This window comes from Sorex araneus, chromosome 3 (genome assembly GCF_027595985.1).
Source record: "Sorex araneus isolate mSorAra2 chromosome 3, mSorAra2.pri, whole genome shotgun sequence".
Taxonomy (NCBI): Eukaryota; Metazoa; Chordata; class Mammalia; order Eulipotyphla; family Soricidae; genus Sorex; species Sorex araneus.
In genome coordinates, this window is record NC_073304.1 from 148981850 (window position 1) to 149009766 (window position 27917).

The following is a 27917-nucleotide window of genomic DNA, read 5'->3' on the forward strand; positions in this document are numbered from 1 at the left end:
GTTGTCTGCTTGTTCGGTTCGCTGGCGCCTCTTAGCAACCAGCACAGAGCCTTTTCCACAAGCGCTTCCTAATGAAATGAATAAATAAAATAAATAGTGAATGCGTGCTTAGGGAAGACACGAAACACGACAAGGAATATTCCTGCTCGTCTCTGATAGGCATCAGAGCTAGTCAGCGCAGACCGTACTTCTATAGGCTCATCAGGTGTCGGGAAGGGCTCGGGCTGAGATTGAGAAATTCCTGCGGCGTCTAATATATTGGGCGGGGACCGGGAGGCTCGGGCGCCCGGGGCGGGCGGGCTGGGGCGAATCTGTCCAATCAGGAGGGGCCGGTAGCGGGGCGCGGGGGGCGGGAGGCGCGGGGTCCTGCCCAGTCCCCCGCGTCCGCCGGCCCGAGCAGCCGCCTCTGCTGGGTCTCGGTGCTTCTGCCGGCAAGAGCCATGGCCTTCGCCACTCTCCGCAAAGTGCTCATCAGCGACAGCCTGGACCCCTGCTGCCGGAAGATCCTGCAGGATGGGGGGCTGCAGGTGGTGGAGAAGCAGAACCTGAGCCGCGAGGAGCTGATCGCCGAGCTGCAGGCGAGGAGGCGGGCGCGGCGGGCGGGTGGCCGGGCGGCGGCTGCCCGGCTCCGGGGCACGGGGGGCACGGGGGGTTGCAGGAGACGCGGGGCGCGGGGGGCGCAGGGCGCGGCGGGCACGCGCTCCCTTTCCCTGCAGCCGCGTGCGCCGCGCCGGCCTCGCCAGTGCCAGCGTCCGCGACGGGTCCGGGCGCTGCTCGCGGGGCGCCCCGCCGCCTGTCCCCTCCCCGGCGCGGGCTCGCAGCCCCCCGCGCGCACGGCCGCGCCCGGTGCTCCGGAGGCGCTCGGGGTCGGGGCCGGGGGCGCCTAGGCCGGCCGGGCCGGGCCGGGCCGCAGCCTTCCCGCGGCGTCTGATGCAAGAGCGGGGCGCGCTTTCACCGCCCCTCGCCGCCCGAGCGCGGCGCCACGGGGCAGACGGGGGGCCGGGACCCGCGGGCGCAGGTGGCTGCGCTCCGCCCAGAAACCGCCGGCCCGGGGCCCGACGCCCAGCGGTCCCGGCGCGTTCCGACGGCTCCTCGCGAGGGGTGGGTGTGCGGCGCTGTTCTTTCGCACGCACGGCTCCAGAGCGCTCATGTCTCGCGGATCCCGGGGGTCCCGTGGCACCGAGCACCCCAAGGCTCGTCTTTGGTGAATTCTCCACTCCAGCCTCTGCACTTTTTACCGCTCGCGCCGAGCTGAGCAGTGCCCACCCCGCGGCACCTCCAACCCCCTCGGCTTTCTGTGCAGTCGCGTCCAGCAGGGCATCCAGTCCCCCACCCCCACCTCCCGGGCCCTCCAGGTCCCTCAGAGGCAGCCACGTGTTTCCTGCCGCCGCGCAGGTACCGGATGTATCTTCTGTGCAGTTTCTCGGTGCCCTTTCCCCCCAGGGTGCAGTTACCGGGCCACTGGGCCGTGTGCTGTGTGCAGAGGAGTTAACTGAGACCATCTGCTTGGGACTTGCACCTCTTCCCTCCTCTAGACAGCCAGGTTGGGAGAGTGGCTGAACTCCGGGCTGTGCAACTTTTTTTTTAAACAATGGAGATTAGAGTTTTTAACGGGGGAGTTGGGGGCTGCAGGGACAGGCAGAGGCACTTATGCACAGGATAGAGACCAGGGTCTTGGTGAATGAGTTCAAAGCAGTGCAAAGTCCCTGCAGCAGGAGCTGGTGGCTTCCTCCAGGGACACTGCTGCTCTCGCCCTGCCTGTCTGGTGGCGCGGCCCATCAAAGAGCCCTCAGATCTACTCCGATCCGCTGTGCCTTTTTGTCCAGTGTGGAGAGGGATGCAAGTGTCCCTTCCCTCCATGGCTTCCGACGTTTTCATGCCGAGGGAACTTGGCCGCTGTTCCAGCTCCTTGGAATTCTGATCAGTCCACTCTCCGACTCCGTGGTCGGGGAGCACAATCGTTCCCCAGGATGCTTTGGCAGGCAGGTCAGAGCTCCCCGTGTGTGATGGAGCCACGTGGATGGAGCACGACCGGCATTTTAAGACCCAGAGGAAGAACTTTCCTGTGAGAATGGCGCAGGGTGGGGTTTGGACCGATGGCAAAACTTGGTAGTTATCTTATGTGAGTATAAAATCACAACTTAGAAATGTTTCCTGCTGTGTATCCTAGTTAAAAGCATTTGAAAACGCTGACTTAGAATAATAAAAGCTTTTTATCTTGGACTCACAATTCTCAAGCTTCTATCAGCCAGGGTCCCACCTTAAACCTAAAATTCAGGGACACTTAAACTTGGACCTAACGCACCCTTTACCATTAAACCAGCAAGAAATTAACTTTGATTATTAGTTGGCATACACATCTGTATGTGTACACACATTTTATGAAATAATGCCCTGAGTGTGTGCAGTGCCTCCCGATCTTGTCTTGTTTAAAAAAATAGCAAAACAGCTCTGATGAGAATTCACAAAACTAACAGTGGAGATGCATGTCGCTTAACAACGCATATACATGGTTCCAGAATTTCACAAAAGAGAAGTGAACACATTTCCCTGCCAGGAGTCTTCTAGTTTTTGAAAAGATTCCTTCAGATTCTCAAGTTCTCATCTTTTATGCTAGGATTTACTTTGCAGCTACTGGACAAGCACCTACTTAATTAGTGTGCATTCTCTGATTCTTTGTAACTGGGCAACATAACCTGGGGAGTTTCCTTTTTTTTTTTTCTTTTCAGTTTCTGGGTCACACCGAGCAGTGCAGGGGGAGAGATGCTGTGTACACCTGGCGTGGTGCAGGTGGGCTGGGGAAATCACTGCTGGTGGGACTTTGCCAAGGCAGTACCAGGGTCAAGCCTGGAGTCAGAGCTGAAATCATTCAGTCCCTTGAATGGTTTCCCTGCCCACCCTCTCCATGTATGAATTTCTTTGACTTTCCTGGTGATTTCTAAGTCAGGCTGCAGCAATGCTAGAATGATCTCTGTGTCTGGGCCTGTCTCTCTGGGCAAGGAATCATGTGCGGACCTGAGGAACGTTGCCATTGCTGACTTGGTTTGTTGGAAACAGCCATGAATCTTGTAGATCAGTGACCTACTGCTATCCAGCTCTGTGGCAGCTGAGAGATGCAGAGTGGGGACAGTCAAGGGGAGAGAGTGCCAACGCCACCTCGTCATCCTGGGCACCCCCACAGCCTCTCAGAACAGGAGTCGGCAGAGTGGGTAACAGAGAGTGGCACCTTCCCACTAAGAATGACAAAGCAGAGAGAAGAAAGTTATAACTGAGGACTGCATGGTGGATGCAGGCGGAGGGACACGTTTCGTGTAAGAGAGGAGAGTGCAGAGAAGGGCAGCGTGGAGCTGAGTCTCAGAGGGCCTGTGGCTTGAGTAAAGAATGGTACTATTTTTGAGTGTTCAGCAGGAGCTAGGTCAGCACACAGGCTGCCAATAAATAATATGCCGATGGAGTGAGTCAGCACAAAGGATCAATGAAGCTGAGGTAGTTGCTGAGGGCAGAGGTTTTGCAAACTGGTCCACTTGGGCCAGGCAAGAATCTTGGACTTTCAGGCCTGTTCATTGTGGGGAGTTGAACGCTGAGTGCGCATCTGGGTGGAGTCAACTCCCTCCATTCGGAGATGCTGCCACAGGGAGACGTTGTACGTTTTAAGGAAAACTCCTGCTCCGTGAGGTGTGTTAGAGTGGAGTGGACTCCTGGGGCCTTTGCATCATCCCTATAGCCAGTCTGCCCTGTGGGAAGCAATTCCAAGGTGTGCAGAGGGTGGTGGTTGCATTGGAGAGATTCCGGGTGGCTGGACCTGTGGGAATGATAGGGCAGAGTGTCTCAAGTAGGACTTGGCTTGGAACTTGATGCTGGAGAGGCGAAGTGATAAGGCTGACTTTTGGGGATGACTCCTACTCTGTGATCCCTTCTTATCAGTTGAACTTTGACTCTTCATCCTTGGCTGGCTGCTTCAAGGGAGGTGCATTTATTTCTTCTATGTCACCAGTGACCTGAGGTGCCATTGGCGATGGTGAAAGGAAATACACTAAGATGTACTGGCAGATGCAGAAGTGCCTCCTACGGTGTTCTGCAATGTTCTCTCCTGTTTCAGTCCTTACTGCTCTGGAATATTCTTGTTGCCACTGGATGCTTGAAAATGTCACATTTAACAATGATCTTGTCATAAAATCTCATGTTTCGGGATCTTATAAATTACTGGCTGCTTTGTAGTCCCTCTATCAATTGCCCACTTAGATCTCTTTATATTTTATTTAATTAATTAATTTATTTTTATTATTTTTTTTTGCTTTTGAGGTCACACCCAGTGATGCACAGGGGTTACTCCTGGCTCATGCACTCAGGAATTACTCCTGGCGGTGCTCGGGGGACCATATGGGATGCTGGGAATTGAACCCGGGTCAGTCGCGTGCAAAGCGAACGCCCTACCTGCTGTGCTATTGCTCCAGCCCCTCTTTGTATTTTATTGATTATCATTAGAAGAGATTTGTAGGTCTTGTGCTTTTTTCCCTCTTGGCTCTTGGTACACCTGATCATGCTCAGGGTCTACTCTCGGCTCTGTGCTGGGGGTTTGCTCATGGCAGTGCTTAGAGGTCCATGGGTGCCAAGATAGGGTCCTAGAACTCTTGGGTGCAAGGCATGCTCTTGCCTTCTAGTGTTTCTTTTGCTTAGGAGGTGGGAGTGCCAGGGAATGTCTCCTCAGAGTGCTCTGGGGACCTGAGGGCCACTTCCAGGTGTGTTGAACTAGGTGCTACTGGGATCTAGGAATGCTGGGGGCTGGAGGGAGCACAAGGGGCACCCCAGGGTTGCTCAGAAAACCCAGGGCCTCAGAGCAGCCAGGTGCTCCAGCCCTTTGAGCTCTCTCCCTGCCCTCTGGAGGGAATCTTGGTGTTTTGGTGATCAGCACTAATTATGATGTATTATGTTGTGCAGACTTTTCCCCTCATAACAAGCCCATTACTTCCCTTTAACTTTTTTTGTGGGATCTTTGTCCACACAGAAGTTTAAATATTATGTGGAATTAAATATGTCCATATTTTCTTTTACGGCCTCTGGGACTTGTGCCTGGTCTATGAGAAGTTGCTCATCCTGACCTGACATCACACAATCATCCCCCCTTTATTTTCTTCAAATGCTTACATTTAAAAAGTTATTTCAATTTGTCTGGGTTGAAAAAAAACAATCTCCTTGGAGCTGTGGTGAGAATGCTGTAAAGTTTGGTACCTGAGGTGCTGGGGATCTGCTCGGTGCTTCATAACATTTTTTCCCCATTAGTTTGGTTTGGGGGCCACACCCAGTGATGCTCAGGGCTTACTCTGGGCTCTGTGTTCAGAGACAACTCCTGGCAGAACTTGGGGGGCCATCGGAGGTGCTGGGGGGGGTCAAACGCAGGTCTACTATATGTAAGGCAATTGCCCTACCCACTAGGCTGTAGCACCAGCCCCATCAATAGGTGGTTTATGTACCCAATGCCCAGGCTGATGTGGCTGATCTCATGGAGATGTAGCAGAGGAAACAGGAAAGATTTCCATGTGTGTTCCTTGCTTTAAAGGCATAAAATGAAAATGAACCCAAACTGCCTGTCAGAGAAAACAACTAAATGTGAAGCAGGTGATAAAAAATCGAGATTGGGAAGGGCGTGATCAAGTCTGGGTACTGGAAAGGTTTCCTGGAAGCGAATGTCATTAACCTCCCCAGAAATAAGATGGCATATGTGAGCAGGCAGGGGAATCCTTTCCTCTGTCGCTGGTGTGGTGAGCGCGACAGTGGTCCCTGTGGCAGTGCTGTCCCCTCACTGCGTGGGCACTGGCTGGTTTTCTGCCCATTTGGCCATATACGGAGACATGGCAGTGCCCTCACACTTCCTGAGGTTGGCATCAGCTCCAAGGTTTCTCTGGCCTTTAGGGTCCTTTTATCCGTACGCTCCATGGTCACCACATGCACGGGGAACCGTGAGTTTCAGGGTGTCTGTCACTGTGAGCAACTTGAGGAATAGAACTGTGATTTAACCTTGTGTGGGCACAAGTCCAGCTTCTTGACAGAGATGTGTATACCACGTGCCCCATACATGGAAGGAAGAAGTGAAAGGGGAAGGAAAGTGGAGGAGAAGTGGGCAGAGCTGACTTTTCTGGGCTTGAAGTTTCTTATGCATGAAATGAGTTTGGACCACACACTTGCAAATGCATCTTGGAATTAATATTTTGAGATTTTGAGATTTGGTTTTTGATCTGTATGGAAAACAAAAGGACTTGGCATGCCTATGTGGGATTTTGACTTGAGATAATAACAATAGCACTTTCGCACTGTAGTAGCACTATCTTCCCGTTATTCATGGATTTGCTCAAGCAAGCACCAGTAACGTCTCCATTGTGAGACTTGTTGTTACTGTTTTTGGCATATCGAATATACCATGGGGAGCTTACCAGGCTCTGCCATTCGGGCGGGATACTCTCGGTAGATTGCTGGGCTCTCTGAGAGGGGCGGAGGAATAGAACCCGGGTTGGCTGCATGCCAGGCAAACACCTTACCCACTGTGCTATTGCGCACACACAGAGAGCAATAGCACAGTGGGTAATAACAACAACAATAATAGTAAATCTCTTTACATATTGGAGTGGAGGGGCGGTCACACCTAGCAGAGTTCAGGGGTCATTCCTGGGCACAGAGCCAGGCACTTAATCAGGTTGGCAGCAAGCAAGGGAGGCGCCTCAGCGTTTGTCCTGTCTCTGTGGTCCTGCCTCATCATCTTATGCATCTGACGAGGGCATTTGACTCTTGCAACTAATACTGAAATAAATGTGGGAAGCATTTATTTTGAATCGAGGTTTTTCTTCATTAAATACCCAGAAGAGGGAAAAGGAAGTACTTCCTTCCACTACCCCCATTCTCTTTGCAGTCAGCCAGAATTCATCATCTCGTTTCCATGCACCAGGCATAGGGTTTGCAGAGTAGAATTCGTTCTTCCCCTACTCTGTGCAGCTCAGGGTTTGATGGCAGAGGTGGTGCTCAGTGGCGCTCAGGGCACAGTGTTGTGCCAGGTGCTGTAGCTGCCTGGTCTCATTTTCTTCCAGCACCTGAGGGATGGGACCTGGATTTGAAAAACAGGTGGGTTCTTTCCGCTGGGAGCCCACTGGGTGCTGTCGCAGCCTGAATATCCAGGGTCCACAGCAGAGTTCTGTGCTGGTTACGTGGCTCTGGGCTGTCTGGAAGATCAAGCGAGTGAATCCAGATATTTCTTTTCTTTCAGGACTGTGAAGGCCTCATTGTCCGCTCAGCCACCAAGGTGACTGCTGATGTCATCAACGCAGCCGAAAAGCTCCAGGTGGTGGGCAGGGCTGGCACAGGAGTGGACAATGTGGACCTGGAAGCGGCCACCAGGAAGGGCATCCTGGTGATGAAGTAAGCCGGGAGTCTGGGCGGGGAGCTTGAGCCAGTTAGAGTTAGGGGGACGCAGCAGGGACCCGCTAGAGGCCGAGTCCAGAGTCCAGGCTGGTGGTCAGCCCTCCTGGTCCCTGACATTGGGGCTTCGTTGTAACCCTAAGTGCTCCTCACTCCCAAGGCAGCCTGGAGGGCAGTGGGAAGGCCACTTCGTTGGATAGTCTGTTCCCTGCCCTTCTCTCTCCTTCCTGCCGCCTTCTGTGTGGGGACAAGTCCCAGTGACTTTGAATGTCTCCGCTGCCTCGCTGCTGCTGGTGTGACCTAGCCCTCTCCCTCCCACCCTCTCCTGACCCTTTCTCTGCCGCCATGGCCCTACTTGACTTTTCACATGTCAGGGCCAAGAGCAAACGTATCCTGTGTCTGTGTGGAGCTGGTCTCACAGCAGACCGGGCCAGAAGGACCTCGGTGCCAGGGGACCCTCGTTCCTGGATCTGGTCCTGGCGCCCAGATGCCTTGGCTGGTGTCGCCTCTCCACTTCTCTAGTCCCATGATGCTTTTCTCCCCGGGAGCCCTCACTGTTCTCGAGTCCTTCTTTCCTTTTCCCTCTACTGCCTCCGAGAGGTCAGGCCATTTGATTGGGTCAGTACCCAGAAGTAGAAGTGGTCATCGGTGACCCTTTTTATGTTGTTCCCGGAGCCCCCCGCCCCCTGCCTCTTTTCCAGTGCCCATCTCGTGTGGCTGTGATGGTTACACTGGGAACTGGGACACCAGAAGGTCTGTGGAGTAGACAGAGAATCCTTTCTTTTGACCTTTTAATTTTTTAAATTCTGGGGTCACACCTGGTGGTGTTCAGGGTTGCTTGGCTCAGTGCCCAGCGGTTGCTCCTGGTGGTGCTGGAGGGCCACGGGCAGTGCCAGTCTCTGCATGGCAGGGGTGTGCCCAGCCTATGGAGCTTTCTCCCTGGCTTAGTGGACACCCCTTCCCTGCTTTACTTATTTATTCTTTTAAATTGTTTTTGCACCACATTCGGTGATGCTCAGGGCTTACTCCTGGCTCTGGACTCAGAAATCACTCCTGGTGTTCAGGGGACCATATGAGGTGCCAGGTGTTAAACCTGGGTCACCCGTGTGTAAGGCAAGACCCTCTCCACTGTACTATTATTCTGGTCCCTCTGCCTGAGCTTTAAAAGTAGAATCTTTAGAAGTAGGATCTTTTGGCTTTGTGTCTCCATGTTATCTTCATGTGCTAGGGAGAGGGGGAGGTGCGGGGAGCTGAGGATGAACATGTTTGTGAATAAAGTTCTCCCAAAACTTTAAAGTAACCCACAAAACTAGAGACATGGAACAACAAAAATCGTTTGAGAAAATGAAAATTGTTCTGTCGATTACTGTGTCTCTGCTCTGCTTTCTGTAAAATGGACTGAATCAGCCTTGTGCTCTGTCAGACTAATGTGAGGAAGCTTTGTCAGTTCAGAATTTTTCAGGAGCTGTGTAGAGAAGTCTAGGAGGCAAACAGAAAAGTTCTTGTTTTGCTCCCAGTGGCAGCCAGCAAGGGGGACATGACGGAGGTTCGTGCGCAGGGACTGGCCTCTGTTCTGTCTAGAGGTGGCCGGGGAGAGCTGGATAGCCAGGGAGCGAGCGGGACTGGGTACAGCTGCTGTGGGCAGGCAGATTACGAAAGGACAGGAGCCATGAAGGGCCAGTTCACACGTGCTTCCCGAGTGAGCAAGACACGGCCCTGCCTTAGGAAGAGCAGGTCTGCGTATGGGGCCCTGTGGTGGCATTCTGGAGCAGAGGGCTGAAAGGGGGTTGCTGTCGCCCTGGCTTTGGACAGGCGTATGTCCAAAAACTTGGGTGGCGGTGCAGGGTTGGGGCTTGCATTAAAAACTGGAGAGCTCTTGAAGCCAGAGACATGCACTTGCATTCTGGGGATTCCCTGAGGCTGGGTACGGGCCACTGACCTCTCACCTCTTTGCTCATAGCACGCCCAATGGGAACAGCCTCAGCGCTGCAGAGCTCACCTGCGGGATGATCATGTGCCTGGCCAGGTAAGTCCCAGGCTCTCAGAGCCTGCCCCAGGCAAGTCGGTCGTGGGTGGCTGGCTCCCCAGGCAAGCTGGCCTGGAGAAACTTCAAAACGCTTGATGAACCGGGCAGCACGCAGACGACTAAGAACTTTCCGGGTGGTCAGTCTCCTACTCAGTATTCGTTACTGTGATTCTGGCTCTTACACGTCAGGTGCGAGAGTGGACTTGCAGTGCTGCACTCATTGCCGAGGCTTGTGGGAGTCGTCACATCTGCCACTCTTTCTATTCTTTGCCCACCTACTGTGCGTCCCTCATTGCTGAGGCTCCCAAATATGCTCTTTGCCACCTGGTGCATCTGTCCTTTTTTCTTCTTCTCCTTTTGGTTCTTCAAGATGAAGCAAGAGGCGTGTTGATTCATGCCGGGTTATCTCTGTGGAGCTTTGTCCCTCTCCGATTCTGCTGCCCGTCGGGCCTGCCTTGTCCCTGTTCTTTTACAGGTCTGTGTTATGACAGAATGGAAAGCAAACTGTCCTGAGATTCCTATGCCACCCGTGGATTTATAACACCAGGATCTCTGTGGTCAAATCCCACACTTGCTCTTTCCACGGGAGTCCTGGGGGTGTGGGCAGCATGGGTGGAGGGACCAGCCTGGGGCCAATGGCTCTGATACCTGGTCTGAGTCTCCCCATGTGGGGTCACAATCTGGAGAAGTGAATGGCTTCAAGATGTGCCGTGAACAGCGTTTCTAACATTTGTTCACAGTGAAAGGGCCGCAGAACTGAGCGAAAGAGCCTAAATTCCTCACTTCTTTACTGAAACTTTCTGGGGCCAAAAAAAAAAAAACTTTCTTTTCTCCTCTTGAGACCGGTATCGCTTCTGCTAGGGGAAGACTTGAAGGAGTTCAGTTTGTTCTGGCTTTTCTACCTGCAGCCTTAGGAGTTCACTGGTTTGGTAGAGACTTTGAGAGAACAAGAAACAGCACCTGGCACAGCGGTTGGGAATGATCCTGATGCTCACTTCACCTGTGCTCTTCAGATCACAGATGATTCGTTTCCTTGGGGGCCCTGGGGGGAGGGAGGGAGGCTCTGCACTCAGGAATTAGTCCTGGTGGTGCTCGGGGGACCATATGGGGTGCTGGGAATCGAATCCGGGTCGGCTGTGTGCAAGGCAAATGCCCTACCCGCTGTGCTATCACTCCAGCCCTCAGTGCAGTTTCTGATTCATTGCTTCCACTCCCAGCAGGAAAGTCTCAGGAGTGGACACAGCCCCCCACCCTCCCCTCAGTTAAGGGCAAAGTTTATTTAAAGGAAATTAAATGGCATAGTTTATGGGAAGTAGCCACGCGTAATCTCCCAGTCTTGACCTCGTTTATCAAGGAGGCATCAAAATGAAGAAGGAATATACCTGTGAAGGACTCACTGGTCAGTGTTTGTGTTGTGGTTTCTGGGTCTCTGCTCCAGGCTCAGCACAGGAGGATGGGAGTGGCAGACTGCAGGTGCAGGGCTCTGGAAGAGTTGGCAGAGACCACCCAGTGGGGCTTCTGCGACGGCACTGCACAGAGGGTGGGGGCCCTGAGCTGCGGGAGCTGAAAAGGGGCCCAGGAGAAATGAGGGTGATAAAGCAAGTGTGGATTTCACTATTTCAGTATCTAAAGCAGATACTGATCCACATTGATCCCCATTTATTGTTTACTAATTGTTCCTCAAGATTCCTGCAGAACCCTGTCTTCTGGAACATTTTCTTCCTAACTTTGCACTTTCTTTGTTTCCTTCAGGAATTACAGACTTGACAGTCACGTTTGTGATAGAAAGAGAGGCTGTTCTGTCTGTCTGTCTTTCTCTCTCTCTGTGGTGCAATGGGGACTGGGGTGGATGTTGAAAATGTCGGAACTGTGCTACCCACCCATCCCAATCTGGTAGTTTGAGAGTTTGTGGGCCTAAGGAAGTCTCCAAGGAAGATGTTGTCCCCTTTGATGGGGAAGATGCTCACGGGAGGTGGCCCTGGATGGAGCAGAGAAATGCAAGTTCTTGAACATCCAGAGGAGCACTAGCACTTGATGATGTCATCATCATCGTCGTCGTCCCCCAAAGTCCCATTTTGTCATTCTCATAAATCCAGGTGCATCCACTCTTGTTTGGGACCCACCCAGAGTCTTACCTCAGTGGCTGAGGCAGAGTCAGAACCCACTTCCCGCCTCCTCACTGGACATGCTTGGGCCCTGTCACGTGGCGCCAGGATCTCCCTCTGCTGCACTCTTTGGCCTCCCTCTGGTCGTTCCGCAGCTCCCACAGATGGCCGTAAGATGGTCGTGGGCAGTGACCATCGGCAACAGTGTCAGTGTGGGCCTGTGCTGTGCCTCCTTCCTGCTCAGCGAGGGTCCGGGTGGACCTGCTGATCTTCTGTCTGTCCCTGCAGGCAGATTCCCCAGGCGACAGCCTCGATGAAAGATGGCAAGTGGGACCGGAAGAAGGTGAGCACCCAGGCTTGCCTCACCCCCCACAGCCCCACCTCAGAGCCCAGGGGTGCCCTGAGGCTGATTCCACCTTTTGCCTATTTGTTTACAGTTCATGGGGATGGAGCTGAATGGAAAAACCCTGGGAATTCTTGGCCTGGGAAGAATTGGCAGAGAGGTGGCTACCCGGATGCAGTCCTTTGGAATGAAGGTAAGAGGCTGGTGGGTGACTTCGCTGATGGACACTGAAGGCTCTTCCTCTAGAGACTTCCCCTAAGTCAAAGTCTCTGACAAAACAGTCAAGCCAGGTGGGAACTGATGTGGTCTGCCCCTCTGGACTCTGGGACTCAGCCTCTGGGAAGACTTGGCGCTCGAGTGAGCACTGACTCCGCATCCATACAGAGCAGAGGGGGCCCAAGTCCTGTTCAGTTTTGCTCCCTGTCTTGTCTTCCTGCATCTGTCCCCTGTGATAATTCAGAAAACAGCAATGACCATCGCCATTGTCTGCTGATTCTTTCGCTTCCTCCACAGTCCTGACTTTTCAGAGATCGTCATGAACAGGACTGACCTGCCCCCATGGGGGCCTGCTGCGTGCTGTTGTGGGGGCTAAGTGGACTTTGGGTAGAGGGGGGCTTGTCCTCCAGAGCACTGTTGCCTGCTGGGTCCAGCCTGGAGGCCTTGCAAAGGGGAGGCCGCTCAGCCCACAGAAAGGATGTGTGGGGGTCAGAGGCCAGGGTCACGGCAGCTGGGAGGGCAGAGGGGCAACCCACTGTTTGCTGTGGCTGTTGAGGGAGCAATTATGGGTTCAAACTACCATCAGGGTCCTGGAGTTAAACATTAAGGCAAAGAGTTTGGAAAATCGTTTCAGTTCTGGAAAAATTCACGTTGGGCTTCTGTGCTCCCTTTTCTCTCGCCTTCACAGACTTATAGATGCACCTTATGTGTTTCTACTGATAGCTGCATTCTCAGCTCTTTTTGCTCAGAACTCACAGAAAATTGATCGTAGACAAGAACCTACGTGGTATATCTCTATATCGCATTGAGCGTCCTTCTCCCCTTCCTGCCCACTCTCCCCACCAAGCTTGCAGCACTAGGGAAAAGCAGCTCATGTTTCAGGCTCCCGAGCAGGATCTTGGTTAGGAAAGCAGCCCGGAGCCGAACTCTGTACAGGGCCAAAAGAATGCCAAGGCCATCAGAGCCCATTATTCCCTCTCTGAGTTTAGGGGGAATCTGGGTAGAGGTTTTGCTCATGGACATTCGCATCGACTGAAAGCAGGGGTCAGGGGTTAAGTAAAATTCAGCGCACATCGCTAGACAGGTGGCTGTTTAATGATGCAGTGAGGCAGGTGGGTGTTTGATGATGCAGTGACTCAGTGGCAGGTCACCAGCCTGTAGGGACCTGTTACATCCACCCCTCTTCCCTGTGGCACCGTAGCATGCCTGGTTCTAGATCCAGAACACTCAGGCAAGCACTGGAGACTTTGATGGTAACTTCACCGAGGCAGAAAGCCACCCTCCTCATTTCCTGAATAATTGAATAAGCTGGTAAGTGTGTCTTTTGATCTGGCACTGGGCAGCTTCTCTGCTTTCAGGAGGCACAGAGGGTGGTTGGACCTTGGGCACCTGTCTGGAAGGGTCTGATACTGCTGGGGCGTGTATTTGAGGGAGAGAGATTGCTGGAGCTTGTCGTGAATGCTGGCCTGTGTCTCTGGGTGCACCATGGTCAACAGGCATTAATGATTTATTCTCAGTCCGCTTTCGAGGGTCAGCTCAGCTTCTCCAGAGCCACCAGCATTTGGTAATCCCAGATGCTCATTCTGATGAGCATCTCGTATATTTGTGGGTCCCGGTGAGTTTTATTTTAGGCAGAGAGATATGGACCTGTGTCATTCAGAGCTCAGCTGATTTCAGCAGTGTGGGAGAGCAAGATCTTTAATGTGCAAGGAAGGAAGATTCTGGACACGTTGTGAAAGAGGTGGCTGATAATCATCCAGATGGGACATATGATCAGTGTTTGCTAAGCACAAATAGTTTTACTCTTAGCTTTATTCTTCCTTTGGAACTCATGGAAGCCCCTAGGAATCATAAACCTGCACTATGGAAAAATACGTTTTCATTCTGCAATAAGTGGATGCATAAAAGTGAGAACCATGGATCAGGCTCTTTCTGATCACCTTCCCAGCCCTCATCTCTGCACAGACAGTGTCAGTTTTCTGTAATTTATGGAAACCCACAGAAGAAGTGGTTCTTTCGTGGGTTTCTGTGAATCTAACACAAGTAAAACACTGAAGAGAACAAAATTTGTGTATGTCCTTGAGGTAGAAATGTAATTCTTGGAAAGAATAGATTTACCATTCCTTTACGCTGTTGGGTGGAATTCTTTGTGTGGGTAGGTTGCTCTTCATTTTCACAGTTTCTCAACATGGGGCTTTTGTGCAAATATGGATTCATCAGCAAGATATTGTTGGTTGAGAGCTTCCACGATGTCCTTAGGTTGAGGGGGAGATCGTGAGCTGGGTGCTGAGTGTGGAAGGATGACTTTCTTTGGAGAGTGGTCGTACAGGTCAGTGCAGGGCTCTGCCATGCCCATAATTCTCATCTGCACCTTGGTCATTTGTGGATGACAGGAAGCAGGGTGAGGTATTAACACATAAGAAGTGCAAAGGATGGAGCTCGTATTACTGGTAAGGTGCAGCCCAGGTTTGGTCCCGGCTCCCAAGCCCTCCAGCAGTGCTCTCTGAGGGCAGAGCCTAGAATTAAGCCCTGAGTACAGGTGGGTGTGACTCTAAAACAAGAAAACAGAACAAACCAGAAAAACAAATAGTGTGGAAATCATTAGGGCCTAAAAGATATAGGAATCCTGTAATAGGTGGCTCTTAAGCTGGAAATTTATCTCCCTTCCTTCCCCCCACCCCAAGTAACTATGCAAGTGTTTGACAAAGAGAGAGTCATCCAAAGCTCTTTCAGGGAAGGAGGGCCACAGTGCAGTAGTTAACAGCTGACTGGAAGGGCCTGTAGCTTAGATAGCGTTGAAGGGAGCATGACTCCCGAGTGTGGGAAGTGAGAATCTCGGTTTATTCGTCAGAACACTGGTGAGAATTGCGAACAGTCCAGGGCCTCGGGGCCAGTGAGCCTCTGAAGGATGCAGTGAAGGTGCCCATGAAAGGATTGAAAGGACCGGGCTCTCTGGCCGCAATCCAGATGGTGCCATGGCTGCAGCCTTCAGGGAACTGAGGGGTGGTGCTGTCGAGGAGTGCTAAATGCAGGCTGGAGGCGACAGCTACAGAGAGAGGGGACCCCAGGTGGACCAGGAGGTCCCAAGAGGCGTGCCTCCTGTCATTCAGATATCCGAGCAGCCTGGATGCAAAGGATTAACATCGTCAACGTGGCAATACTCCTCAGAGCATTGTACAGATTCAAATGCGGTACTTATAAAAATATCCAGGACATTTTTCAAAGAAATAGACAAAACGTTACTGGAATTCATATGGAACAATAACCCCCCCACGAATACCTAAAGCAGTCCTTGGGGAAAGGAATATGGGAGGCATCACCTTCCTCAACTTCAAACTCTACTACAAAGCAGTAGTAATTAAAGCAGCACAATATTGGAATAGAGACAGACCCACAGACCAGTGGAACAGAGTTGACTATCCTGACACAGACCTTCAAATATATGATTACTTAATCTTCAACAAAGGAGCAAAAAATGTGAAATGGAGAAGGAAATCTTCTCCAACGAGTAGTGCTGGGAAAAAAAAAAAAAGATTTCAGACCTCTGTCTAATGCCAGGCACAAAAGTCAGATTAAAATGGATTAAAGACCTCAGTATCTGACCTGAGTCCATAAGATATATGGAGGAAAATATAGGAAGAACCCTCCATTACGTTGAAGCCCAAATGCATCTTTAAAGATCAAGCAGGTGAAAGCAAAGATAAGCAAGTGAGACTACATTACGCTAAGAAGCTTCTGCACCTCAAAAGAAAAGTGACCAAGATACAAAGACAGCCCACGGAATAGGAAAAAAATACTTACACAATACCCATAAGATAAGAGGTTAATATCCAAGATATATAAGGCACTGCTAGAACTTTATAAGGAAAAAACCTCTAACCTCATCAAAAAATGGGGAGAAGGAATGAACAGAAAGTTTGACAAAGAAGAAATACAAACGGCCCACAAGCACATTAAAAAATGCTTTATATCACTAATCATCAGAGAGATGCAAATCAAAACAACAGTGAGATACCACCTTAAACCACGGAGACTGGCACACATCAAAAAGAATAAGAACAACCATTGCTGGCGCAGATGTGGAGAAAAGGGGAATCTCATTCACTGTTGGTTGGAATGCCAACTGGTCCAGCCTTTTTGGAAAACAATATGGACATTCCTGGAGATCCTGCAGCCACCCCCCCCCCCCCCGCGCCCTGCGCACCCCGTCTTCTGATCCGGCTTTCTAACGGCAGCCCCCCCACCAGGCACCAAGACCAACCCTCCTGTCCCTGCTTCCCACCTGCCTGGCTCTGTAACAGGAAGACACTGGGGGCGTGGCCTGTATCTTAGTGGGCGTGGTCTCAAAGTGGGCGTGGCCTCCTCCCTCCTGATCGGTGTTTTGTTTCCTCAGCACAATAGGTATTGTCTATTTCTTTGAAAATCACTTTAGCCATCTCAACCACTTATGCAAAATATCCATTAGCTTAGTTTGACACTATAAAAACTGTTCAGTGAACCATGGCTTCGAGGCTGGCCTCACGTTCCGGGGAAAGGTCAACTCAGAGAAGCGATCACCAACTACATTGTAGTCGAAGGCCATGTGGGGGAAGGGAGTTGCGGGCTGAATGAGGGCTAGAGACTGAGCACAGCGGCCACTGAACACCTTTATTGCAAACCACAACAGCTAATTAGAGAGAGAGAACAGAAGGGAATGCCCTGCCACAGTGACAGGGTGGGGTGGGGGGGAGATGGGATTGGGGAGGGTGGGAGGGATGCTGGGTTTACGGGTGGTGGAGAATGGGCACTGGTGAAGGGATGGGTTCCCGAACTTTGTATGAGGGAAGTATAAGCACAAAAGTGTATAAATCTGTAACTGTACCCTCATGGTGATTCTCTAATTAAAAATAAATAAAATTTAAAAAAAAATAAAAAAAAAAAACTGTTCAGTGAATAAGGGAAGTTTAGCACAATCAGAGCCCCTCCTTTCCACAAGAGGGAACAGGAATAAATAAGTACAAAGTTCCAACTCTATACTTCTGTAACAATATGAAGAAGCAGCTAAAATCCCTTCCACAAAGGGAGGGAGAAGAAAAGATTCCAGAAACATCAACAGGGGCTACTCACATCTACGACCTCTCAGATAAACAGTTCAGAGAGGAAATCTGGAGGAGAGTCGACCTACTCCAAGCAACCATGGAACAGACATCCAATAAGTAAAGGGAGGAGATGAATGAAGCACTGGAACGGTCTAACAAGAAAATGCAGGAAGAAATGAGAGCAGAAATTTCAAACATGCGAACGGAAGTCACACAAATAAAGGAATCTGTAGATGAATTAAAAATCTCAGTAGATGCCCTCAACAGTAGAATGACTACAGCCAAAGACAGAATCAGCGACCTGGAAGATGAGCTGCAGAAAGCTTATAGACAACAACAATATGGACATTCCTCAAAAATCCAGAAATTGAGCTTCCGTATGACCCAGCAATACCAGTTTTGGGAATATGCCCCTGGCTGCAAAAATACACAGCAAAAGTGACACTTGTATGTTCATTGCAACACTATTCACAGTAGCCAGAATCTGGAAACAACCTGAGTGCCCAAGAACAGAGGACTGGTTAAAGAAACTGATACATCTACACAATGGAATACCATATAGCTTTAGAAAAAAATGAAGTCATGAAATTTGCCTTTGCATGGATGGAAATGAAGAGTAGTGTGCTAAGCGAAATTCCTCAGAAAGAGAAGGACAAACATGGAATGACTGCACTAATTTGTGGGATATGAAAAAAAGAGAATGAATAATACAAAACACAGTAAGAAGCTAACACCCAAGGATAATAGAAGCAAGGGTCAGGACAAATGGTCTGTGGTTGGAAGCCTGCCTCAAGGGCTGGGGGAGAGGGTAACAGGGACAGAGAAGGGGCCATCATGACAATTATGGTTGGAAGGGATGGCTTTGGACTAGAGATGTGTGCTAACAGTGGGCAAACAGCCAAACTTGATGGCCTCTCAGTATCTGTATTGCAAATGATAATACCCAGAGGGGGGAGGGGGAGAGAGAGAGAGAGAGAGGGAGAGAGGGAGGGAGGGAGAGAGAGAGAGAGAGGGAGAGAGAGAGAGAGAGAGAGAGAGAGAGAGAGAGAGAGAGAGAGAGAGAGAGAGAGGAAAAGAAGAAAAGTGCCTGTGCTCATGGTGACATGGTGATTCAATAAAATTTAAATTAAAAAAAAGATATCTGAGTGGGTGAGACAGCCAGTCCTAGGGGATGTTGGCCAGAGTTAGAGGCACTGCCCGGGCAATGCTGAGTACCATGCACGTCCTCACCCAGTGAGCTGCCCCCTCCTCTGGACCATCTCTGAGAAGTGCTTTCCCCGTGCAGCTGGAGGAAAGAGGGAGTGATGACAGGTGGGATCTTGGGGACTCTCTAAAGACAGAGTGTTCTGATTGGTGCCTCAGCACATCTGCAAGGCACAGGGACCATCTTATCATCCCCGTCCTGCACTGGTGCCGGCGCCCGGGCTCTTGTCCTGAGCTCGACCTGGCTGTTAGCCTTTCACACAATCAGGCTGTCAATGTTTCACCAGCATCCAGAGAAGCATCTTGATGGCAGAGCTGACCGCGGGAGACCTTGTGCTCCCAGGAGACTCCACCCCCTCTGTCTGCTGGGGGTCAGCCAACGGGGCAGCCCCCTGGTTAACTTGTGCCGTGGTGGTTGGGGACAGAGCCCCCCTGGGCATGCTTGCTGAGAGCAGTGTGACTCTGAGCTACATGGCCCACGTGTGGGTTTCAGGAAAATTCTGGTAACGTAGAGCCTGGGGTAGTCTGAGCCACTGTGTCCTGTGCTCTCAAATATTCCTTCTGCTTGAAACTTTTTCTCAGTAGTCTCACTGAAGAGCAGGTGGTGCTTCAGGAACTCGACTCACGCATGGCCCCCAACAGTGCAGAGAGACTGAAAGCCAACCCGGACTTGAACCATGCCTTTTGTTTCAGTTCTTTTCACAGCAGCAGACCTACATCTCAGAGCCTTGCTGTCCGTTTTGTTGTGACTCTGACACGGGTCCAGGGGGGTGGACATAGGACCTGAGCCACCAGCTGCCACTGGTCCTTTCAGAGCCTGGTGTTTGCTGAGCTGTGCTGTGTCAGAGACTGTGTTCCAGTGATCTGAGAAGTCAGGACTGTTTCCCCATTTTACAGATATGGAAGCTGAGGCCCGGGCAGGTTCTAAGGTCGGCTCCGGACAGTAGGGAACCCGAGTAGTAGCATCCAGCTCAGCTCTGGGAGTTCCTGACTTGCGCTCTGCTCCCCTCACCCTGGTCCTGTGTCACTGCTGGCGCCCGAACCCAGACAGCAGCTCCCCAGGGCAGGCTGGCCTGGCTTCCCTGTGGCCCTCAGGCAGTGATTGTTGACACTTTCTCAACAGGGAGGGGTCCGGGGGCTGGTGTGTGGACTGAGGCTCTGTGGCACTGCAGGGGTCTGTTTTATTCATTTTCTCATTTATTTATTTTGGTTTTGGGTCACACCCAGCAGTGCTCAGGCCTCACTCCTGGCTCTGCATTCAGAAATTACTCCCGGCAGATTGGGGGACCATCTGGGATACTAGAGACTGATCCCGGGTCTGCTGCAGGCAAGGCAAGAGCCCTACTCCCCATGCCTTCGCTTGGGCCCCTATTTTTTTTTCTTAAGGGGTTTCTGATTTCACTGTATTGGGAAGGTGATCCCAGTCCTATGCCAGAGCATTCCCCTGGGGGATAGAGAGAGGGTGTGGCCATGGGCGTCCCTTTATACCCACCTTTTGCCCGCCATTGGCTGCCAGCCCTGAACTGGGCACGATCAGCCTGCCCCTGCTGTCTCTGAGCTAGCTAAGAGGCACAGGAATGTTGCTTGGAAAAGGTTACTTGCTGCCCTGGTGTGGCCCGGGGCCTGGAATTGGTTTTGTTTGTTTGGGGCCCTACCTGTTGGTGCTCAGGGCTTACTCCTGGCTCTGTGCTCAGGGATCCCTCCTGGCGGGGGTCCCAGGACCATGTGAGGTGCTGGGGCTCAAACCTGGGTCAGCTGCATGCAAGCAAGCACCCTTCCTGCTGTACTATGCCCGGCCCTGCGGCTGGGGCCGAAGGAGTGGGAAACCCCGTGCTGGGCTGAGTGTTGGTCCCAGGGTGTTGCCCTGTGTGTCGGGTCTCCATGGAGAAGAACAGGGTTTCCTCAGTGTTTCCTCAGCCAAATTCTCTCCCTGCCTTCTGCAGAGGAACGTGACCCTCACTCTGAGAGAAGCTGAAGTGGCGTCTTGCTGACTCCCCGGGAAGACACTTATTTCCTTCCCTGACAGCTCCGGGGCGCTGGGCAGCCTGGCCACAGCACCTGCCCAGACATGGGACAGCTCCCGCTGCTCTGCAGCGCCCGAGGTCCCGCAGGCCGTGGGTCTCTGGGCACTCGCTCTGTCAGGCTTGGCTTTGTGAATCTCTGGGGGTCCGTGCCTTTTCCCACTCCCGGGGAAACTCAAGAGTCTCGGGTTGGACATGAACGCAGCCATGGTTTAGCCAGCTCTGAGGCTGCAGACAAAGGCTTGTGAGGACATGGGGGGGACAGTTCCTCTCGCAGTGAGGAAGGCGGGGGGGTGGGGGAGCGCACGTCCCTGAGAGACAAGGTGCAGAGCTGCTGGGCCTTCCTCGTTCCTTCGAACTGAGGAGGAGACGTGGGTTCTAAAGTGCTGTGCTGCGTTAGGGTCACTGTCAGTTCCGTCTCTTGAAGGGCTGCATTTGATCTGAACCCACATGGACGCGGCTTTCTAAGATGGCTTTCATGTGTCCCTAATTTTCAAAAACATTCACCACCAGTGGGGGAAAGTTAAAAAGCATAAGAAAGAAAAGGGGAAATAGTGAGTTCTAACCCCCCACATGGGACCACAGCCTGGTCCCCTTCTCTCCCGTCCCCTACCTGCATCTATTACTCCAACCCTGTGTGCTTTTGTTCTAAACAGTAAACTGGTATGTACAAAAGTCTTGGTATTAGTGCTTGACTTATGGTAAATGTTTGATAAAAGGGTGCCTGGATTAATGATCATTAATGCCTCTCCCTCCCTCTCTCTCCCTCCCTTTCTCTCTCTCCGTCTCTCTCCCTCTCTCTCCCTTTTTTCTCTCTCTCTGTCTCCCTTTCTCTCTCCCTCCCTCTCTCTCTCCCTTTTTCTCTCTCTCTGTCTCCTTTTCTCTATCTCCCTCTCTTCCTTTTTCTCTCTCCCTCTCTCTCCCTCCCTCTCTTCCTTTCTCTCTCCCTTTCTCCCTCCCTCCCTCTCTCTCCCTTTTTCTCTCTCTCTGTCTCCTTTACTCTATCTCCCTCTCTCTCCCTCTCTTCCTTTTTCTCTCTCCCTCTCTCCCTTTCTCTTTCGCCCTCTCTCCCTCTCTCTCCCTCCCTCCCTCTCTCTTCCTTTCTCTCTCCCTTTCCCTCTCTCTCCCTTTCTCCCTCCCTCCCTCTCTCTCCCTCTATCTCTCCCTCTTTTTTTCTCTCCCTCACTTTCCCTCTCTCTCTCCCTCCCTCCTTCTCTCTCTCTCTCCATCTCTCCCTCTTTTTTCTCTCCCTCACTTTCCCTCTCTCTCCCTCACTTTCCCTCTCTCTCTCTCCCTCCCTCCCTCTCTCTCTCTCCTCCTTTTCTCTCCCTCCCCCCTCCCTCTCCTTCTCCCTCTCCCTCTCTCCCTCCCTCTCTCCCTCAGACTGTCGGGTACGATCCCATCATTTCGCCAGAGGTCTCTGCCTCCTTCGGTGTTCAGCAGTTGCCCCTGGAGGAGATCTGGCCTATATGTGATTTCATCACAGTGCACACGCCTCTCCTGCCCTCCACGACAGGTAGATGCTACCCCAGGGGGTGGCCACGGGAGCCACCGCCTGGATCAGGGTGGGTGCTCAGACTTGCCCTTCTGCAGCAGCAGGAGCCGAGCAGTGGGTCGGTGCTCCCAGGCCCTGCCTCTCACGGAGGAGGCAGCCACTGGCTAGAAACGCTTGGCTGCTGGCGAGCTTGTGGACATGTAGGGCCAGTGACCCGATCCTTCGGGCTGCTGCAGGAATTTCTGCTTCTAGCACCCACTGGGAACAGCAGGAGCTTAGGAACTTTTAGGGTGTTTTTAAGCAAGAGTTTGCCCGAGGGTGGAGCTTGAGCACAGCAGGGAGGGTGCTGGCCTTGCACACGACTGACTGGCTCTATCCCTGCATCATATGACTCCCTGAACCCTGCCAAGGAATGACCCCTGAGTGCAGAACCAGTGTGATCAGTGGTCCCTGAGCACAGAGTCAGGAGTGAGCCCTGAGCACAGAGTCAGGAGTGAGCCCTGAGCACAGAACCAGGAGTGAGCCCTGAGCCCAGAGCCAGGAGTCAGCCCTGAGCACAGAACCAGGAGTGATCCCTGAGCCCAGAGCCAGGAGTCAGCCCTGAGCACAGAGCCAGGAGTCAGCCCTGAGCACAGAGCCAGGAGTCAGCCCTGAGAACAGAGCCGGGGGTGATCCCTGAGCACAGAGCCAGGAGTAATTCTGAGCACAGAGCCAGGAGTCAGCCCTGAGCACAGAGCCGAGAGTGATCCCTGAGCACAGAGCCAGGAGTCAGCCCTGAGCACAGAGCCGAGAGTGATCCCTGAGCACAGAGCCAGGAGTAAGCCCCGAGCACTGCCAAATGCCCACAAATAAACAGAGTCAGCCCCAGATTCTGAGAGCCTGAGGTGAGAGGTGAGCCCAAAGCGGTGGGTGTGGCAGCGAGAGGCCTCTGAGGACAGAACTGTCCGAGGAAGGAGAGTTGGTTCCCTGGGGCTCAGGCCGAGCACGGGCCCCCTGGCACCCACTGCTGCAGAAGGGTCCTTTCTCCCCCCAGGCCTGCTGAACGACGGCACCTTTGCCCAGTGCAAGAAAGGGGTGCGCGTGGTGAACTGTGCCCGGGGCGGGATCGTGGACGAAGGGGCCCTGCTGCGCGCCCTGCAGTCTGGCCACTGCGCTGGAGCTGCACTGGACGTGTTCACGGAAGTGAGTGCCGGGGCCGGGGCCCCCGGGGTGGGGGTGGGGGGACTGCGTTGGGGGGAAAGTGCAGCGTGTCCCCAGAAGGGGCAGCTGTATGGCCCAAAGACGCAACTCAGAGTCTGGAGAGACACGGTGTCCCACAGAGCCTGGAACAGGGGCGAGCGTCTGACTGTCTGCAGAACTCGAGTGTGAAGTAGGATTGATTCCCATCTCTGTCTCCTTGACTCAGCCCAGGTAGACAGCAGCACCTTTCCTGAGGGGGAGAGTCTAGGGCAGGTGAGGGCTGTGATCGCTCCCTCTGGGGCTGAGTCTCTTTCTCAGCAGACTCCTCCCCCCAGCCGTCTTGCCCTGGGAGAAGGATCCTGGTTTCCTGAGCCCCATTCCCTGGGCGCTGCCTCCCCAGGCCTCTGCTTCACCCCTGATGCCCTCTGCCCCCACATTTGCTGGTGATGGAACGCACATTCCCACTGCCAGGGAGTGCTCCCTCCCCCAGTGTCAGGGGGCTGAGGGTCCTGCTGGTCACTAGCTCTGTGGCCTGGGTTTCTGGCTCACCTCCGTGCTTGCCAGTGTCGCCACTGGCTCGCTGCCCAGGCCACACGGTGCAGATTCACCTTCTCACCTTTCCCATCCGGAACGAGCTCTTTGGAGGCAGGGGTGTGCCTGGCTCCCGTGTACTGCAGCTCTGTCCTCTGGCTCCCCCAGAGCTGAGCCTCTCAGGGCGATGTGGCTTCCGTGAGTGGGGGCCACTGCACTCTGGGGAGAATGGCTCTAAGAGAAGTGGAGGCCTCGGGGGTACTCCAGGGGCAGTACCAGTGAGCAGAGGGCTGAGAGGGCCACTGGGGGTGGTCCTGGCGGAGAGCCACCAGCCCCACGTTCCTGCTGGGACCCGCCACTGTGCTAGGCGCTAGCAGTAAGCACGCTGGGGGCATGTGATGGGATCAGGAGAAACGCCAGTCCCAAGGCCAGTCGAAAGCCTCCTGCGTGTAATCGCCCCAATAACGTCGGAGGTGGGCCCTGTATAGGCAGGGTCACAGGTTCAGAGACTCAGGGTTTCCTGAAGGCACACAGGCAGCTTGTATGTTGGCACTGAGGTTAGAATCTGTCACTGTGCTTGGTAGAACATTCTGGAAGGAGCTGTTTCCTGAACCCATGAGTCCCCCAAAAGAGAGCAGAAGGCGTATCCCTCCCCTGTCTCCTCCAAGTGCCTTCCTGCCTTGGGCAGCCATAGTGTCCAGGGCTAAGAGGTGTCTCTTTCTGGCCAGGAGCCACCCCGGGACCGCGCTTTGGTGGACCACGAGAATGTCATCAGCTGTCCCCACCTGGGGGCCAGCACCAAGGAGGCCCAGAGCCGCTGCGGAGAGGAAATTGCATTGCAGTTTGTGGACATGGTGAAGGGGAAGTCTCTCACGGGCGTCGTAAGTACCACGGTGGTGGCGGGGCGGCTCGCGGGGGGAGGGTGCTTGCTGCCGGGAATGGGTGAGGTGTGGGGCTGGAGATTGAATATCCCAGCTCCGGGGTTGGTGCTGGACACTGGCACTGGAGGCCTGGCAGCGGGGAGCCCAGCTCAGCCCGTTACATTGCCACCTCGGTGCCAACTGTGGCTTCTCCCTGTCCCGACTCTGGACAAAGGCTCCCTTGTTGTCCCACACCCTGGCGTGGGGGAGAGTCGGCGGGAAGCCAGCCCCCAGCACAGCCAGGGCATGGCCGGAGCCAATCAGATGTCTCCTCTCTGAGCTACCAAGCTCGCCTCATGCCCTCCGGGAACCTGGGTGATGGACGTGCCCTAATGACCCGGCTCCCCCTGCCCCTACATACAAGGTCACCCCCCTGCTTTGCCCATGCAGGGCTTCATGACCTCTGCTCCTCTCAGCCCAGCTTGACCCCTTCTCGGTGTAAGTTATTCCCCGAGCCACGCCCAGCTTCCCCTGTCCCAGCCTGTTCTTTGAGAGTTTGGATAATCTTGATGCACCTCTTGGGAGCTGCTGCTCACAGGCCCTTTGGGGGTCGTGGGTGAGGAGGATCTGGGTCTTTGAGGAGCTTGTGTGGTCTTGGCAGCTCCCTCGCATGCAGACTAGCTGGGTTCAGTCCCAGTGCCCTTGTCACCCCCCAGGTCCTGCCAGGATGATCCCTGAGTGCAGGACTGGGAGTTGGCCTTAGCACAGGCGATGTGGCCAAATCAACTAAACCAAGGGCCCAGGTCAAATCTCACATCTTCAATATTTTTTTTAAACCATTTTTATTGCAGTGCCAGGATTTCCAATAGTAGTTGATCACACTTGCCATGCACACATAATCCCAACACCATGCCCACCCCCGGGCACTGCCCACTTCCCTCCACCCATGTTCCAAGGACCCCCCACCACCAGTCAGTCACCCTCTTCGCAAAATATCATTCAAAAACTTTACCATGCTCACTGTTCACTGCCTTTAGCCTAAATTTGGAGTCTAGCTGTACTCTATAAGTCCTTTATAAAAAAAGAAGCACTTAAAAAAAAATGTTTTAGGTGTTTCCATCTTTCTCCTGAGCTAAACTTTGAGTCCTGGGGGAAAAGCTCCTACCACATAATGCACTTCTGCCCCTGGCATAGCTCCAGCCCAGAGCGTTTTCTGCTGGAATGGAAGTCAGGATATGCTGGGGAGGCCAGCGTGGGCGCAGCTGAAACTCCGGGCTCCCGGCCAACATGGGAATCTGCCTTTTGGCTGGGCACTGTGGCCCGAGAGAGACAGAACGGCTTTCTTCTCTTCAGCATATAAGCCATGCTGATGTGTTGCCTGGCGTCCTGGGCCATGCGCTCCTCTGACATCCTGAGGAAGGAGAGGCCGTCTGTGCGGGGGTCAGGGGACCACAGCAGGCAGGGGACTGAGCTCCTAGGCTCTGGGTGATGCCTGCCTCTGTGCCCCTCCCTCCGTGTGGCTTCAGGGCAGGCAGCATGAAGCCGCTGAGCACATTCTTTTCTTCTTAGTGATTCCGGCCAGGACCCAGGCCAAGGTTTGGCACTTAAGCACCGCCCACTCATCTGCACTTGGCGTTGCTGTTTTCAGTCATGGTCATAGCTTGTGGGTTATTGACGGTGAAGTGAGTTCAGAGAGGCCCTTAGGCATTTTCATGAAAGGGACTCCATCACATGGGACACAAATGTGGTCCCATGTTACTTACAGGGGCAAAACAGTCTCCCGTTTGATAAGGGCAAGGAGGGTGAGTCCCCGGTTGGAAGCCTGCCCCAAAAGCTGGGGGAGAAGCAACTGGGATAGATTAGGGGCCCTTATGACAGAGACAGTTGGAAATGACCATTCTGGGTGGGAACTGTGTGCTGAAAGTAGGTGAAGGAACAAACATGACAACCCTTCAGTATCTGTGATGCAGACCATAGTGCCCAGGAGAGGGGGCGGGGAGGAGACAGGGAGAGGAGGAAACTGCCTGCCATAGAGGCACAGAGGCAGGCTGGTGGGGAGGGTGGCAGGAGGGAAGCTGAGGTCACTGGTGGTGGGAAATGGACACAGGTGGAGGGATGGGTGTAGGATCACTGTATGACTGAACCTGATCAGGAACAGCTTTGTAACTGTGTATCTCACTGCGACTCAGTTTAAAATTTTTTTTAAAAAATGGTGTGTTTGGGAGGCGAAACTCAAACAATCTCCTTTTGAAAAAGCTTAAGGCAAATGTAACTTCCGTCAGAGTCCCTGGAGGGCAGAGGCGTTTCTTTCTGTGGGGGTAGGGGGCATCGCATCTCCCTGGCTGGTGCTTGAGTTACTCCTGGCTCTGTGCTCAGGGCTCACTCCCCCCAGTGCTTAAGTATCCAGCCCTGAATACACCAGATCTTGTCTGGACAGATGGTAATTTTTTTTTTTACTGACTGCTGACTGGCTCACAGTGCTCTGGAGTTTCAGTACTAGCTCCATACTCACGCACTGCTGCTGTCACCCTCGTGGCCGTTGCTCCCCTCCTCGCTTTCCTGCTGAGGAAGCGTCCATGCTCGTCACGTCTGCTTTATTGTTTCTCGTCAGTGTGCTTGTGCCGCACACATTCTACCTGGGAGGGAAGCCATCAGGTCACAGAAGACAGTTTGTCAAATCCCTCTCCTAATTCTTTTTTTTTAATAATGTAGGAGTACTGCTATTTGTTCAGCCATTGATTAAGCTGATTGAATAGGGCATGAACTTTATTGTACTTTATTTATTTTTTTATTTTATCGTATCACCATGAGACAGAGTTACAAAGCTTTCATGCTTGGGATTCAGCCATACAGTGATGGAACACCCATCCCTCCCCCAGTGCACATTTCTCACCACTCACATCCCAGTCCTCACCCTGCCTCTATGGCAGACAATTTCCCCAATACTCCCTAATCTTGGGCATTAGGTTTTGCTCAAATTTTCCCACCACCACTCAAGCCTACCTACCAGGGCTGATGCTAGATCATTTATTTTCATTGTTCATTTTAAATATCATGAGAGCTCGTGCGGCCGCGATTGTAAGTATAAATTTCTAGATTGTAAATGGCTGGGTTCCAGAGACATCTCTGTATGGCACTAATCCATTTTGGGATTCAGTTGGGCGTCTCTGGGCCAGGGCTATTGGTGCGCTAAGATGGCGCCTGGAGGCAAACTGTGGGTGTGACAGCCAGTCTGCTGGGTGAGCAGGGACCCAGGGAGGGACAGCCCGGGTCCTCTGCCACCATGAGGCCTGGCCATCTCCTAATTCTTATTCTTATTATTTTTTTTTTTTGCTTTTTGGGTCACACCCGGCGATGCACAGGGGTCACTCCTGGCTTTGCACTCAGGAATTACCCCTGGCGTCACTCAGGGGACCATATGAGATGCTGGGAATCAAACCAGGGTCGGCTGCATGC

General features: G+C 52.9%; 1 protein-coding gene across 1 annotated transcript in view; it reads left to right on the top strand.

Annotated features, from left to right (window-relative positions):
- The first annotated feature begins 362 nt into the window (after positions 1 to 362).
- PHGDH (phosphoglycerate dehydrogenase) overlaps positions 363 to 27917 on the top strand; it is a 32823-nt gene continuing 5268 nt past the window's right edge. The window contains exons 1-8 of the mRNA XM_004618114.3: positions 363 to 578; positions 7253 to 7404; positions 9365 to 9430; positions 11824 to 11878; positions 11973 to 12071; positions 21780 to 21912; positions 22925 to 23073; positions 24330 to 24482. Coding sequence (XP_004618171.1) covers positions 441 to 578; positions 7253 to 7404; positions 9365 to 9430; positions 11824 to 11878; positions 11973 to 12071; positions 21780 to 21912; positions 22925 to 23073; positions 24330 to 24482 — 945 coding nt within the window. The 5' untranslated portion in view covers positions 363 to 440. The remainder of the gene's footprint in view (positions 579 to 7252; positions 7405 to 9364; positions 9431 to 11823; positions 11879 to 11972; positions 12072 to 21779; positions 21913 to 22924; positions 23074 to 24329; positions 24483 to 27917) is intronic.